This window comes from Tenrec ecaudatus, chromosome 2 (assembly GCF_050624435.1).
Source record: "Tenrec ecaudatus isolate mTenEca1 chromosome 2, mTenEca1.hap1, whole genome shotgun sequence".
Taxonomy (NCBI): domain Eukaryota; kingdom Metazoa; phylum Chordata; class Mammalia; order Afrosoricida; family Tenrecidae; genus Tenrec; species Tenrec ecaudatus.
This window is the reverse complement of record NC_134531.1, coordinates 272,572,025-272,589,349: the sequence shown is the minus strand read 5'-3', so window position 1 is coordinate 272,589,349 and position 17,325 is coordinate 272,572,025. Positions and strand designations below refer to the sequence as shown.

General features: G+C 40.8%; 1 protein-coding gene across 1 annotated transcript in view; it reads right to left on the bottom strand.

Moving 5' to 3' along the window:
• The window catches only part of ROBO1 (roundabout guidance receptor 1), a 434,587-nt gene that overhangs the window by 158,664 nt on the left and 258,598 nt on the right, over nt 1-17,325 (bottom strand). The window contains exon 3 of the mRNA XM_075542455.1: nt 5,090-5,247. Within this exon, the coding sequence (XP_075398570.1) occupies nt 5,090-5,247 (158 nt within the window). The remainder of the gene's footprint in view (nt 1-5,089; nt 5,248-17,325) is intronic.

Sequence of the window (17,325 nt, the reverse complement as noted above, 5' to 3'; positions counted from 1 at the left end):
GTCGTCTTCAGATTATTCTAAGAAATACATACCAAAAAGAGTTCTAAAAGATTCTCCTGTCGGGTAGGAAAATAAGAAAATTATATTTATATATTCCGAGTTTATGATCAACAGAGATCTAAAATTTGGCTCCGAACCCACGTCATAGTTAAAAAAAACAAAACCCCAAAAACAGACTTAAGAACATCAAAAAATACAGGTGCAGCTACAATTCAATTACATATTTCCCTTTTGGTAGGGCGTGTCTTTGTTCTCACAGCTGGGCGAGGTGTACTTTAAATTTTCAACAAAGAAAACAGCCACATTAAAGAGCTCTAGAAACGCCTATAACCACAACTGTTGCAACCACCGTGCAGTCCTCCAGTGCTTTTCCTAAGGACGCGATGTGATTTAATCTCCCGTTCATCTGTACTCAGCACATCTGGCAAAGAGCAGTAACAACAGAAATGAAACATGCACTTGAAAACAGAGCCTGGGAAAGAAAAATTGCATGAAGTATTTAATAGCCCACATCTCTTAAAATTTGTTTTCAATTTCTTTTTAAGAAAATAAAAAGAATTGGAAATATTGCCAGGCATTCTGTTTGTGCTGAAAGATTTTGCTTTAAGTACTCGATCGTAGTTTTGCCTGAAGGAAGAAAACAAAACAGAAACCGCGATGAGCTAAATAAGAGTAGGACTTTTGAGGCAAAACTGCTGATTTTTCATCTGTTTCTGTATGTATGAAAGTAGTTTTTACCTCTAGTGTTCTGTCGATTTCAACAGTTATAATTCATACAAAACAAACAGTTGGTCTTAGAAATGGTCAAAGTTTCAGATGTTACAACTTCCTGGCATATGGACTGCTATCGTGGATCATTTTGGCAAAACTTAAATGATTTTGAAATTATTTATACACTAACACCTTGGCATCATGTCATAGTCATAGGCTATAACAACTCTGACTTGGTTAATGTTGAACTGAGGTAGTAGTTCTCACATTAACTCTTAACTTCTGGCAGGGTAGGCGGACTGGTGGGTTTTACCTAGAGGTCAGCGTCCCTCTCCAGAATAAGGAGTAAATGAAGCTCCAATAAAATATAAACATAAGTCAGACTTTTTCCTACAAGCCAGTCTAGAAAGCTGAAAACAAACACAATACAATAAAACCTTTAAGACAAACGGCTGCCTTTCAAAATGTGAGGCTACTACTATGTTTGTTTTCCTCTGACCATGTGAGAGATACTTTATAAAAAGAGCTTCCTCTGCCTCTGGCCAATTTTTATCTTTCCAGTATCTCTTGAACCAGTTCAGGCAAAGTTCCGCGCAAACCACTCCACTGCTCTTGTGCAGCTCATTGTGACAGGCCAAGTTGTTAAACCCAAGGATACACTTTTCAGCCTTTGAAAATGATGATGGCAACATATGTACAAAGGCGCTTGACACAAAGGATGGACGGATGGACTGTGATAAGAGCTGTAAGAGCCACCAATTATTTAAAAAAAAAAATGTAACCCTTATATTACTTGTTATACTAGCTGCGTGAGACTCAGTCCAAGCCTCCTGAAAACACCACGCGGTTGCTCCTCCTGGCTCCCCTTAGTTTGCATGGACAACTTGCTTCCTCTCAGTCCACTCTGCTTTCTTCCTACCCCTCTTCCTGGAGAGCCAAGCGGTGAATCTCTTTTCCTGCTTATAACCATTCCCTGGATGATTCCAGTCTCCTGTTTTTCGTTTTTGCTGTTTAAGAGATAGCATGTATACATGGATGTCTCCAGTCTTATTGCAGATAGGGCAGGTATGTTATGCTGTAGGAAATGATTGCTAGAGACGTAGTACGACGATTTATTTCCCCTCCTTTCTACAGGTCTCTCATGGGAATACGGAGATCTCCACAGTAACTGATGTCTCAGGGACTCAGCTCCTCCGAGGGGTGGATCATGCTGTAGCTGCGCTTCCTATCACTGTAACTGGAATACCACGTAGTGGTGATTGCAAGGTGGAGAGAGAGTGCATTGGAAGATCCTTTACTCGTTTTCAACTTTGATTGGAAGGCTGAGAGTTAATTTCTGCTAACAGCCTCAGAAGCTGAACTAGGGAAATAGGTCTGCCCAGTGGCAACAAAGCCCACAATCACATTTTCACTTAGAAAGAGGGGAGCAACATACAACTTTCCTCTAGTTCTTTAATGTTTCCGCCTCCACACTGTCATGATCCCAATTCTACCTTACAAATCCAGCTAGACCAGAGCATGTACACTGGTACAGATCAGAGCTCGCAACCCAGGGAATCCAGGATAGATGACCCCCTCAGGACCAATAATGAGAACAGGGATATCAGAAGGGTAAGAGGAAAATGGGGGGAGAAAGGAGGAACGAATCACAACGATTGACGGACAACAGAAAAGTGGGTGAAGGGTGACAGTGGTCAGAGTATAATTTTTAAATTATCAGGGGTTCATGAGGGAGGTAGGGTGGAGGAGGCAGGGAATGAGCTGATACCAATGGATCAAGTAGAAAGCAAATGTTTTGAGAATGATGCTGGCAACAAATGTAAGAATGTTCTTGACGCAATGGATGGATGGATGGATTGTAATGAGTTGTACAAGCCCCCAGTAAAATGATTTAAAAAAATAAAATGATGAAGGCAAATATGTACACAGGTGCTTGACACAATGGATCGATGTATAGATTGTGATAAGAGTAATAAGAGTCCCCCAAAATGATTTTAAAAATAAATTAAAAGGGGGATAAACTACATAATAAGGAGTACTTGTTACATTTACCATCACCCACAATTGTTTGCTCTAGACGTGACCTCAACTACGAACTTTCTCAGAGATAAAACTGTACTGACTCACGTATAAAACTGCGTATGTTATATCCACGTGTGGATTTCTGGTAAACCTGTCAAAATGATACTGCCCAAATGTGAACACCTGATGATCTTTATCATCCACCTTGTCTCCCTTTCTGCCACAACCCTACCTCTTTGAGGCAAGGAATAGCAACTCCCTCTTCAGAGCTGCTCAGCGCGATCCGTTCCAGCAAGGCTCAGCATTTCTCGGTTCCTCGCAGGCCGCCTCCAACCTGTTCACGTCTGCCATTGGTTCACAGTATATTTGCCTTAGCTCCACAAAGAATAGTCTGGAGAAATCCGTCCATAACGATTATAGTCAAGCAAACCCTATGGAGCAATTCTACTCTGGAATTCATGGGGTCATCGTGAGTTGGAATCAATTCGATGGCCACAGAGGTTTTTTGTTTTTATAAACTGACCCGAAGAATTTCAGTTTCTGTGTTGTCTGCCTGGAACAGCCTTTCTTCAGCTACCTCTGTAGACCTTTCCCTTCATTCTGCTCCGTCCATCTACAGGAAACCGTTCCCTGGAGAGTCTCTATAAAACTGTGGTTCTATGCTAATCCTCATGAAAGAAAGCCTTTTCTTCACTGCTGCTTCATTTCCCTTTTCAATAAGATGTATGAAGTAGATGCACATCTAGCTGTAATTCTGTTTGTATGTAAGGCTCCTTGAAAATAAGCTCCAGACAATCACTGATTCTTTGTTCAGTGATCACACTACTAGTTTACGTATTAAACAAAACTCGATAATCATGAAAGACACGAGAGAGGTTACGGCAATAATTGTTTCCAGGTGTTCTAATTGTACCAATTACCTCATCTTTCTTCCTTGGTGTGGGTGGTGAATTTGAACCTTCCAATTCGCAGCTAGTGGGCTGGTGCCTCACCCACAGTATCACAAGGACTCCTTGCAAAGAAGCGACAGCTCACTGCCACTGAGCCGATTCTGACCAATAACGACCCTACAGGACAGGAGCGGAACTACATGTTCAGGGCAGGCTGAGCAGAGGGGTTGTATATGATGTTATGAAATGATCTAGAATGTATGGTTTAAAAGAATATATTCTTGTTTAATTGCACATAAATCTTTTAAGTATCTGTTATCACCAAGAGAAGTACTTGTTACCAAGTCTCCTATTTCCCTGTTTTGCTGACTCCGTATCCTAAAACAGGGATTACACATGTCGTTCACTTTGTCATGTGACTTTTCAGTATCTTTTAAAAGGAGAGCTGGTTCATCGTTACTCCAAGGCACAGATCTATAAAAAAAAGAAGAACCTGAGAGCTTTAAGCTCACATCTTTAAAGAAGAAAGAAAAAAAGCCTGAAAAAATTTCAAGGTACCTACATTCTTGCGAACCACAATGTATTCGATTTTTCTCTATATTAAATCCCATGTTAATCTGCTAAGTTGTTGTGCAGAAACAGGGTTTATTAGGATTCTGTGGTTTCTGTTATAACTTTGTTCCTCTGTAATTTTACCGGTGACCAATTCCTCACACAGCCATCTCCAAGGGGGCTGTAAATCTCAGCCAATGAGTTCAGGAACAAAGGCCACTGTAATGGGATATGTGCAATTTCAGACTCCGTGAGGGCTCAGTTATATAAGGTGCTTCAGTAAATACCTCACAACAAAACAAAACACAAAGAAGTTACAGAGACCCACTGATCTCCTTACACTACATCAGTATTGAATTTACTGTAAATAGTGCAAGTCTCTAATCACCTCACACAGAAGTAATTTGAAAGACAATAATCTACTTCATTTTGTACCAAATATTTCCGTGTATATTACCCAGAATGACTTTTTCCCCCATAGACCATACAGAACTCTGTGGAAAAGCAATTTCAAAAGAAGAAACAGACATTTACAAAAGTCCTACCTTGACCCAGAAGGGCCCCTGGAAAGCTCGGCGGCATTGGCTTTTTAAAACCCATTCTCACCGTAACATCGGGAGATGCTGTAAACCTCGACGTAGGATGAGAACTAAGTCATACATACAGTGCGAACTCTGAGACATTCAAACAAGAAATCAGAGTTCTCTTTTCCTTTCCCCAGATGGAAAAGCATTTGATTTCCTCACTAATCTCCATCTCAACCCAGGGTGAAATGATGTATGGTTTTCAAAAGTTCAAATGGGAGATAATGCCACCCTTTGCTTAGCTGAAGCGACTTCACTTGTCCCTTGTCATCTGGTGACGAAGTATCGTTGGCTAGATAAATGCTCCGGATCGTCACTTGAAATACTCACAGTGATTCTTTCGTCTTTGTCACCCAGTGGGGAGCCATCTTTCTTCCAGGAGATGGTGGGCTCCGGATGGCCTCTCGGGGGCTGGCACTCCATCACGGCTGGCTCCCCTACAGCCACCATGACATCGGAAGGGTTCTGTCTGAAGTCGTCCCGCAGAACTGTGGGAAGAAAACCAGGCCCTTAGACTCAGTGGTGGTATGCAAAGTCCTGTTCTCTCCCACGTCCGCCAAAGAGGCACTGATAGAAGAAACCTCTAGCACAGCCATCACAACGCATCTGGGAGCATGGACATCGACTTACAGACAGCAAATGTTAATAAGGAACATTGGCTTTAAGCGTGTGCAACAGAGATAACCTGAAATTGTTCGTTAAGCTGTGGGGAAGCACATTGTGGTCCCCAGTGCCCTCCTGGTAAGCAGTTGCCTTCTCTTGAACTACAATTGTATTTGCTACCTGCTGTAGTTGACCTTTCCTCATCCATGTGTCTAAGACATGGGACGGAATCTTGCTGTGACTAAAGGAACACATCGGAATTAAGCTTTGTAGACATAGATGGATTCTATAAAGCAAAACGATTACAAACAAAACAGATGTGTTCAAACTTGTGCTGATGAGGAAGTTATCCTTAACGTGCCCCATGAGTATGTACAATTAGATATGATTGCGATAATTTAAATTGAAATATATCTTTAAAGCTTTACAAAAGCAAATCTAATCAAAATCGTTGTCTGGGTTTTCCTACCATCCCTGAGACACCGGTGAGAGCTCTGCTGCCAACAACACACCTTCTTCACATTGGACGAATTATTTTATTTCCTTATATTTCTATATCCTCACTATTTAATCCTTAAATCTGTGTAGGATGAAAGATACCATTAGGCTCCTTTATATTATTGGCCTTACTTTTTAGATGAGAAAATAATCCACTCTACTCTCACCTGTGTACGCCAGTGACACCAACCATACTACCATGCATCTGGTCCTCACCACAGCGACCACGACGGAGGGTTCTCAACGCCGTGAGTCATCGGGCAAGCATATTGTCTCATCCTTCTCCCTCGGGAAGGAGCACTGACCTTGGGGTCAGCAGCCCGACCCTGACCCCACAGAGAAACCAGGGTTCTTTACAATAACACGGACATACTGGAAAGCCAAACCACCAATCAAATAAAACCCCAATTCACTGCCACGGAATCACAGGGACACTCTAGGGCAGGGGGGAGCGGCCCTGTGGGTTCCCATTTCTGAGACTGTAACTCTTTATGGGCATAGAAAGCCCCTTGGTTCTCCTGCGGAGCCCTTGGTGGCTTTGAACTGCTAACCTTGCACAGTGTGTAACCACTATGCCACCAGGCCTCCTTAATGTGAAACAAGCAGTAATTCACCACTTTGTAACTGGATACATTTGGAAAACAAATCATATATTTTAGTTCCTTTATTTTTTACATATATATAAAATGGGTTCTTGGTATCAGTTAAGTTTATAATTAAATCAACAATGCTATTAATAGTTTGAACATGTTACTTAATTTCTCTCAATCACATTTTCCTACTTACAAAAGAGATGGAGATATGTAGTTCAATACAAAGACAAACATGTCTTATCTTTCCCTGCCCTCATTGCCTGATCCAGTATGTAATAAAATGTGAACAATTGCAGCAATCTAATTCAAGGTGTTGCTTAAAACGTTCATCGATATGTTAAATACATAGACGTGAAGTGATAAGCAGTATTAATCCTTCATAATCTCTTGGTTTGAAAATTCGATATTAATTTAAAATGGGTTTGTCTGCTCCAGTGACATTAAAATATATGAAAAACATATGTACGCAGTAGAAAGTGAAAATATAATTTGGCACAAGCCACTGGATCCCAACTAAACTTAGTTCAAACAAAAGCAAACTCACTGCCATTGCGTGGATTCCGACTCATGGTGACCCCAGAGACAGCGTAGGACTGACCTTGTTGGGTTCCAAGATTGTAACTTTCTAGAGTGACACAGATAGCCTCAGCTTTGCTTAGTGAGAGAGAAAACAAACAGGTTTTTCTCCCTCACAATTCTTTGCTTTCTTTCGTCCACAGCAAATAAGAATGCATATACCTCTTAGTATGCCCTAGTCTCCACTCACACAAATCCCTGTCACTTAGTGTGCCTACTGAGATGGCTCCGTCACTTTGTGGAAGACAGTACATCATAGGGGAGACCTGATTAAGTGTCTTGAGGGGAGAAAGCTCCAAGAACACATGAAAGAAAATAAAACATCATTCCACCATACCGTTGTAACTCTAACGACCCTGCTACACGTGGGTGACTATCATAGCAGGTTGGCACCCAGGTAAACCTTGCTGAGGGAAACGCCGAGTGCCACATCAGAAAGGACAGGGGATGACGGCTTCTGCTATTTACAAGCATGAAATGCAAGGTGTATCAAAAAGCAAATGAATTAACCTTAACAAATGGTATATGTATTAGACAGATTATTCTGCTAAACTGAAATGACACCTCTAAAACATTCGACTTTTGAAACACCCAAAGTTAAAACTTTAAATATATGTCTAGAAATTAAATAATTTGCACAATTGTTCTACTTGTTGAGCTTAAAGCTACCTTTGTAATCCTATATCTTATTTTTAAATTGAGATCATATCTTAAATAAACCAATGGATAATAAAATGTCTTTCAAAAATATCACAAGTGTAAGTCAGATAAATCAACCTTTCTCTTTTTCATTTACGATGTTATTTGGGGTTGTACAGAATTTAATGAAAAGCTCACAGAATGTAATCCACTAAAGATTGTTGCTTAGATAAAGCTCGTGTAATTATTTTTTCAGCTGTAAAGCATAAAACCACCACTGCCTATGGCTACAAGCAACCCTGCATAAAGTTAGGAACTTACGGTTTTCTTTTTCTTATTCTTTTCTCTAAAAGTCTTTTTTCTCCCTCATATTTGTTTAAGCATTTCCTTTTGTGGAAAAAAAATGCTATGTGGCAAATTATAAAATGACAAATAGTTACATTCTCTAATTTTCTTAATTCGTGTGTACCTTCAAGTACAAAATAAAAATTTTAATTCAAATAATGACTAGAAGCGTGCGGGGTAGCCAACAGCATCTGTAAATATTCCACAAAGTAGAATTTTCTTAATTATTTCTTATTTGCTCCCTAACATCGCTATTAGCAAAGTAGGTAAGTTGTTTAGAAAGGTGTTTAGTTTTGGACAGTGTGAAATGCTGCAAATAAACTTTTAAAATGCAAGTTTAATCTTAACTTGAAAAGGAACCACAAAAATGATATATTTCCATTTCCAAAACTAAGTAAGCTGTTAAGCCACAGCTTGTGTTCATGTTAAAACATCATAGTTCTTACACGTTTACACAGTCCTGTTTCACATTTGCAAAGTGGTACATATAATTAAAATCTAAGCCTTTTACTTCTTCCCCTCTAAACCAGAAAAAAATGCAGTCTTTCACTGAATCTGCTAAAATAGAATTTTTGCAGTTTTAACTAAAAAATATTAAAATTCATCTCTAAACTCAAAACCAAAATACAATCACTTATCTTTCTGTAAAGCTCATAGATGTTTGACTGATTATCAAAATAATTAAACCTTAATTTAAAAAGAATGCTTGCCTTGAGCATTGTGCTCTGTTGAAATGCATCTATGAGATGGCACTGATAAGAGCAAATCTAAAGATTAAATAGGAAACCCCTGGGCAGGGGGCTTATATGAATGGAGGAGAACCATTCAGAGAAAGAGAACGACCGCCCAGCCTCGAGAGTGGAATCAACGCCACTGAACTATCCGTGCGGAAACGCTTAACTTAGGGTGCGGTCTGCTCCATTCGAAACAGCAACAAAATAAAATAAAATTTCACAAGTGATGCATCCCCACAGAATGCAAAGAAATAATGACACGAGAAAGCAATGTTTTGATCATGATGAGGGAAACAAATGTACAAAAGTGCTTGACACAATGGATGGATGGATTGTGATAAGAGTTGTACGAACCCCCAATAAAATGATTTTTAAAAAGAAAGAAAGGATGAATGAATGAATTACACGAAGTAACACAGTTCTCACACACCATGCGGGTTATTTACATAGAAATAAGGTAAACATTTTTAGAGAAAGACTGTAAAACTCAGTAACGAGCAGACAGCTATCTGGAGAAGGCTGATAAGAGAGGGGGCCAAGCAGAAAACAACTGCTAAACAGAAACGACTCCAGATAGTTTAAAAGGTTTCATACTTAGGAAACACTACAGGAAATTTTGGAAGTGAGAAAAGGAACTTTCTGGAACAGGGAGTGGACTTTTACAACACCGAGTCCGAGTCCAGTCCACAAACAGAAACAAGTGCCTCCCAGGGAGCTCGGCCACCAGGCTGTGTCCAAAGAGAGACTGCAGACAGATGAAGTATCTTAACTTTTTTTTTTTAAGCCAGGTCACCAATTTTCGATACAATGCAATATAACCCATTGTATTTCCCACAAATCCACTCTCATGGCAGAAGGCTTGCCTCGTGGTGACTGTGGATCACATCAGTGCAGACAAGCGGCACCGTCCACGGCTGGTGGGGCTCAGAGACTCTGAAGAGCCATCTGCTCGCGGGCATGTGGTGAACACATGGGAAGGGCAATGCCTTCGCTTCATGAAACGCAGCAGCTCGGTGCTGCTGGACGGTGGTCTGAGAAGGTGTTGGGGCCAAACATTTGCTTTCAGAAATAAATCTAGGCTTCTATTGGTGGGGTCACATACAAGAATAATGTTAACAGTAATAACAACATACAATAAAATTGGCCTGACATTTATTAACTATTTACCGTGCAAAGAACCATACCAAGTACTAAAACTCATTTAATCCTCACACAATCCTACATCATATGAGGAGGCTTCCAAACGTTTCTGGAAAAGGGGGACTGAAAGATAATGGAATTTCCCCATGAATTTTTCTAGGCCCCTTCATACATTCTAGTCATGTTTTACAAATGAGGATACTGAGGCCCCCAGAGCAATGAGCCCAAGGACTAAGTAGCAGAGTTGGAACATAGATGCTTTTTCTCCAACATATAAAGGACTCCTGTATGAAATTGCTCAGCCCTCTGCCCTGGCTTAACACCCTGTTCATAATTCTCAATACACAGTTATGGTGGCATGATTAGTATTTCAGACTTTTTTCTATTAGAACCTAAGTGAGAATTTTCTCTTCAGTCAAGTGGCTGTCCTTTGAATGTCATTTGTCTGCTTAGACTTGGGCAGACTAAGTCAAACTTTCAGTGGTGTATGGAGGTTCACAGAATCACATTCAAATGGCCTAGGCTGTGCTGCCTCCTATCAACGATGCCTTTTCTTCACAACAAGGTAACTGAGGGGCTGCACAATCCAACTTTCAAGTTAAATATGGGCATTTTAATCAGATGGGAGCATCTTGGGAAGCATTGTAAATGCAGAGTGCTGGGATTATAATTTCTCATTAGAAAGAGACATTATCAATGAAACCTTGCTGTAGACTGGGAAAAAAAACATCATCAAAGCGTCAATTAACAAAGTAGTGTACTAGAGGAAAACATCGATGAGGACGTGCGTATCTACAGACAACTAAGTTAACGATGCTCAGCAACAGCCTGCTTCTAGTACAGTGTCGTTTCCTTATTTTCAAAATGATTAACCAGTTGCAAAACTTTAAATTTTGAATAGGGACGATAATATTGATTTGCACGTGTCTATTTCTCTTTCAAACCCAAAGTACATACCAGCTTATTGTACCACAATACTGTTTTTTTTATTATCAAACTAACTGTACTTCTCTCCCTTCAAACAATGGTATTAAGCTTTGCCCCACAGACGAAGCCTGGAGTCCCCCCTGGTGCCAATGCTCAGCTACACACTGAAAAGAGGGCAGGTTGACCCAATCTGGGACAGAAGAGGAAGGCCTGGACATCTAATCCCGAAGCATCAGCCACTGGAAACATTCTGAGGATGCTCGGCTTTGACACCACCCATGTGCACCTCACACAGTTCAGATGCATAACCACCCTGCGCATGTGCACAACAGAGTGAAATACTGCTCGGGCCAACGCCATCTTCACGACTGCACTTATGTTCCAAGTCCACTGTGCCAATTCATCCCATCAAGAGTCTTCCTCTTTGTTGTTGCCCTCTGCTTTACCAAGCCTGACGTCCTTCTGGTCTCCCAAGTACATGGGATGAAGTCTTGTCGTCCTTGTCTCTAACATGCATTCTGACATACATTGGTTTGCGATATATTATGTTTGTATTGATCTGATGGCAACTGGTTATATATATGGAACATAAATTATATGCTTGGTACCTATGCTCTAAGCCTATTTTTTTTTTAAAGTTGATGTTGATGTTTGAAAGCAATACTAATATTCATGCTGTAAGGGCACTATTTATAGCAAGATATGAACGTTTGGAGAGTAGTAATTAGAAACAATGCCATAAAGGTTTCTATAACGACTTACAGTCCTCCTATTATACATCCAATTATTAGTTTCCCAGAAGAACAAAGAGTTATCAAAACTTCAGAAATATTTCATAACCTAAAAATGTCAATTGTGATAAAAGGCTTTATGTATAAAACCAATTTATAAGGGAAAATAATGTGTTAAGGCATAAAGGAATATCCTTTGCATTATGATGCACCTTACACCATCACCTTCTAAATGCGGGAATTTGCTTTTTATTTAATGATATAAGAAAACGTCACTTCTGTATAAAGAGAGGGCTTTTTAAATGGAGGCTGTTTCCTAAATGACAAATGTGGAATTCTCGTTAAGAATAAAGTCACTTTCCTCTTTGTATTGTTTAGAGCATATAATTATTTTGTTACTAATCCTCCAAGTATGTTTGCTAAGATCTTGGGAGAAACTTTGCTAATAAAAATATCTATTTCTTTAACGACCAGACGTCTTAAAACTGCCATGATCTTTAGCTCTGTCCTAGGGAAGCACTACATCCTCCTCCCTCCAGACAGCATCCTCAATAAGTTACATACTAGAGATGGATCTCAAGTTTAACTACTTAAAATAAGGCACCATGGGAATTATAAACATAATGAGAAAACTATTGCTGGAACGAAATTAGGTTCAGGGCTCTTGCTTGTTTCTTTAAACAACTTTTGATGGAGAGGCTTGTCCCTTCATAAAAGGTCTCAACAACTTCATTCTACCTAGAATTGTCAAGTCCCTACAAGCAGTATTAAAAAAAATCAAATGACATTGCATTTGGAAAATCTACCGTAGCAGGCTTTTTAAAAAGTTTTAAAAAGTAGAGAAGTCACTTTTCGGATTCTTACCCAAGCCACATGCATACAAAAGCTGGATAATAATAATTTTTTTAAGACAGAAAACTATCTGAGGTGTTGGGATTTAATGCGTACAATGACTATTGACCACACTATGGGTTTCTAACAGCATAAATCAGCCTGAGCTAAAACACAGTCAGCACGTTCCCTTAAAGGCTTGCCGTGAGAATGGCAAGACTTTGATTCATTTGGGACAAGACATCAGAAAACAGCAATCACTGGCGTTGGACATCACATGTCCAATGTCCAGGCCGAGGAAAACGAGATCAACTGACATGGTGACCTCAACATTTCAACCGTTTTGAAGACGGTTATGTTTCACTCTGCTATGCTACAGGTTGCCAAGGATAGCAGCAAACTCTACAGCAGTGGTTCTCAACCTCCCCAACACCGCGGTCCTTTAATACAGTTCCTCATGTTGAGATAGCTTCCTTCTCACCAGATCAGCATATCTGCATGTGGCGGACCCACCTGGAGACAGAGGAGCAGTGTCTTGGTTCCTAAGACCATCGGAAATATGTGTTTTCCGATGGTCTTAGGTGACCCCTGTGAAAGGGTCGTTCGACCCCCCCAAGGGGTCGTGACCCACAGGTTGAGAACAGCTGCTCCAGAGCCATGACCATGACAGAGGACAGGCTTCCCTACCTGCACCTGTATGCTGGCGGCAGCAACTGGGGAAGGCTGTCCTTGGTCTTTTAAGGGTAAGAACGATTTCAAATGTGTCCAAGCTTAAGCCACAGTCCCATTTTGCAGAAACCTGGATACAACAGTAAAGCCAATGGAAAGACTTTCGTGGCCACTTGCAGTCTACTATTTCATGATTTACTTATTTCACTTCTGGATTCATGTGTGCCACAATGGTACAGCGTGCTCACTAATGTTTCTTACCCTGGCACCAAGTCATCAAGATCAAAGGGAAACAAGATTGGCATCCTATGTTGAGGTCACAGTCTGCTATGTATTTTGAAGTGTCTATCAATATAGCACAACATTTAAGCAGACTTAGGGATGTATGGGATCTTAAAAAAAATTGCTCCCAAAGCAAGTCAAGTTCCTAGAATCCTATGTTTTATTTAAAGATGTTAACAGTATACTAGATGTTTCCATTGCATAGTCTTTTAAATTAAATTAATATAAAATGAAAAAATGCAGCATTTGTAAAACACCGTCAAACCCCAAACCAAACTCACAGCCATGGAGTCACTTCGACGTACAGCAACACTGTAGGACAGAATGGCCCTGTGGGTTTCTGCGGCTGTCATGTTACAGGAAGAGAGAGGCCCCTTCATTCTCCTGAGGAGCTCCAGCTGGTGGTTCTGAACTCCTGACCTTGCAGTTAGCAACCTAATGTGTCACCACTGCGTCACCAAGGCTCCTAAACATCATCATACATAGTATTATTTGCAACTGTGATTATTTGTAAGCCGGAAAACAGAAACGAAGATTCAGAATCACGGCATTCTTCCACTATTCCATCCGTTCTGATGTTAATAAGTATATTTACACTGACTCCATTATTTTCATACAGAACAGAGATTTTTGCATTCTAACTTGATAGGGTTATTATAAAGACTAATTATTTAATGTTTGTACAGGACTTGCCATTAATATGGCACATTACATCTGCAAAGAAGTATTACTATTAGTCACTGTGTAAGGAATTGCCAAATTTCTCAGCTGCCAGTACAAATGTTAAAGAGGACAATGAATGCCATTGATGAGGGGTTCTGAGCCCACAGCAAAAGTCACACTCGGGGGAGTCTGGCAGGGTTAACAAAACACAGACAGAATCAAGATTTCCGAGGTATTGGACCCTGATGGGGGTAAGGCAGGCATGTGTTCTTTTTATAATAAAATCCAACATTCTGCTTAACGCCCTGCATTGAGAGTCCTTGATCCAAAGAGTATGTCCACACACAGTTGTGTAAGAACAGAATATTCACCTTGATGACTTCGCCGCCAGCTGAGTCATAGGAGGCATTTAGTAAACGTTTGCTATACATCTTATATGTGCCGGGTGTTGGATATGAAACAGTCGCTAAACTTGGTGAGTCTTGCCGTATCTAAGGCACACCGGGGAAGGCAGGTAAAATTCAAACAAACATACGCAGACACAATTGTGCTACATGCCATGGAGTAAAAGAATAGGCTGCTATTGAGAGAGTAGTAAGGGACAACATTTAGATTGCAGGTGAAAAACTTCCAAAGCAGTAGCAATGAAGGCAGAGCTTGCAAGTGAAAGCCATCCTAGGGCAGTCCGGTGCAGGGAGCTGAGATAGCAATGGTGGAGGAAAACCTCAGGACAGGACCCGCACTAGAAAGGACGTGCACCGTGTGAAGCAGGACTGGCAGAGAGCCATACACCATGGCGTTGGTACAGAAGGTAGAAGCCAGGTTTGCTGCACAGTGTAGCTAAATAAATGGGTTGGCTTTTATTTTAGTCCAAAGGGAAGTCACTGAACTTTTTCATTTGTTTGTTTTTAATATGCTTTCATTTTAGTAAAACACACTGAGACTAAGATTTAGGCGTCATTTCGGCTTCACCAGAGGGGAGGAGGACAATGAGCTGCCCAAGGACTAGTGCTACAATGTGGACGGCTGGCACGTTTGTCTCTGCCCTCCAGGATTCTTTACCATTGTGACACTCTTGTTTGGTTCACAAAACTGCCTCTTGATCCAGGTTCAAGTTCTGCAGGAGCACAATGAAATGTTCCAGAATTCCCATTCTTCTCACGGTGATCCATAGTTTGTTCTGTTTGTGTATGTGGGTAATGTTTATATGTGTGTGTGTATATCAACTATTGTACATAAATGTGTGTATATACTTATATGCATAATTTCATGTGTCTGTTAAATTATGTACATACATAACCACTGGTCATTAATATATTGTGGTAAAATTAATACGTAGCATTAAGTTGCTGTAAAGAATCGAAATCATTTGATTTAGAGAATACGACAACACAACATTTGACGGGACTCCATATATTACACATAAGTTGCTATTTAATTTGCTATGTAGTTGACTTTATTCATTGGGTATAATTCTGACGTAACTACAAATATCCAACTATCAAAGATAGATTTGGGAAAGTTCTTGAAAACGCACAAAACTATACTTAAAAAGGTAAGAGTTGAGGGGGAACGGGGATAGAAGGGGGCAAGATGAGGCCTCAAGTGGAAAGCAAATGTTTTGAGAACAATGATGGCAACAAAATACAAATGCGCTTGACACAATGATGTATGAATGGATTGTGATAAGAGTTGTATGAGTCCCCAGTAAATGATTTTGATTTAAAAAAAAGAGTTGAGAAGACAAACACTGCTCAACAAAACTTACCTCTCCAAAACTAAAAGTCTTTTTGTCATCTTTTTGGATCATTTCTGTTCAGTGATAATTTTTTGCATTTCTAAGTACAACTATTCTATTTTTAAGGAAAATGTGACTGAATCTGAGTAATGGCCAGAATATAGAAGAATCTATTACCCAATAGATTCTATTATAAAATTGGAGTAATCAGAAACTTCACCCTTGTCACAGCATGCGTAAAAACCCTGAGGTGATGCTGCACCCATGTCAGGTAGATTCAGTGAGGCTTGCAGATGTGCACATAAAGAAGTTCCTCTCAAGAAGCAGCTCGCGGAGTTGGAGAGTGGGAAAGTCCAGATTGGCTTATGCACTTGTGTCTGATGTAAACTGAAGGCTTCACTGGATGCTGGTAAGCTGCAGGGGCTGATGAGCAGGAAGATCAAGCCCAGGAAGACCACAGACTCTGAGTGCTGAGCTGAATAAAATCATGATCAGACAACTGAATCCAGGGTCGGCAGCCTGCTGCTGGCTCCTGGGACTGGTAGGCAACCGAACAGGAGATCGCTGACCCGGATGCAGCATCTACATCCATCAGTCCAAGTTCTCCAGCTCCCACAGTCTCACCTAACACTGAGTGTGCCACCACCTGGGTGACACTTCCCTCGATTGCAAACAGGCTGTAACCTTGATGGACGAGGCCGATTCTCTCCACAACTGCTTGGTTGGTTCAGAGAAGATCCCATCATGGAGTTGACCTGACCATGTCGGGACATCTCATGGGAGAATCCTGCAGCACCCAAGTTGACATAAAACCTAACTAGCACACCCTCTAAAGCTTTAGGACTTTACTTCTGAGTTACTCATTTATTCATTTCATAAAAAATGGCAGGCATTATGTTCATCCCGGTTCTCGTTGTCTCTCATTATAGGATGTGTTGTTCCACTCAAGCTTGCGACATGTTTAATTCACAAACAGATAGAAAAGATGGAGCTGCGGTTTCACTTCCCCATCTGGGGACTGCCCCGCAGAAACATCCAGTTCTTCTAGGTTTGGGGCTTGGATTTGAAAGCCACTAGTAAGGAATAATAATCAGACACTGAGATCAATGGCTCATATCTGGTGCATTTGTAGGGACTGTCAACACTGTCCAGTGGGCTGTGCACTACGTACTTCCTGCAATACTCACAACTGCTCATCCAGAGTCCCTGGGTGACAAAACCAGTTAAACATTAAGCTATTCACGGAGCAGCTGGAAGTCTGAATCCACTCAGACTCACCTCCTAAGAAAGATCCGGTATCTGCTTCTGAAAAATCACAGCCACCGACAATTTCACGATGCATATTTTTATTCCAATAAGCATGGAGTCACGGATTGAAAAAATCAGTTGGAGGCAAGTAATTAGGGCTTGGGTTTTCATATCACCCTCCTTTCGCAGCTTTTTATTTGGCACATACGGGGTGAGCTACTCCAATGGCTAGGTTTGGGGTCAGCCAGTCGTACCTGTGGGTAGATATGAATGGGCTTCACCCTCTCAATCGGGAAACAGCCTGTTAATGTTCCTTTGAGGTGCTGCCTGTAATAAGAGGTGCTTGCCC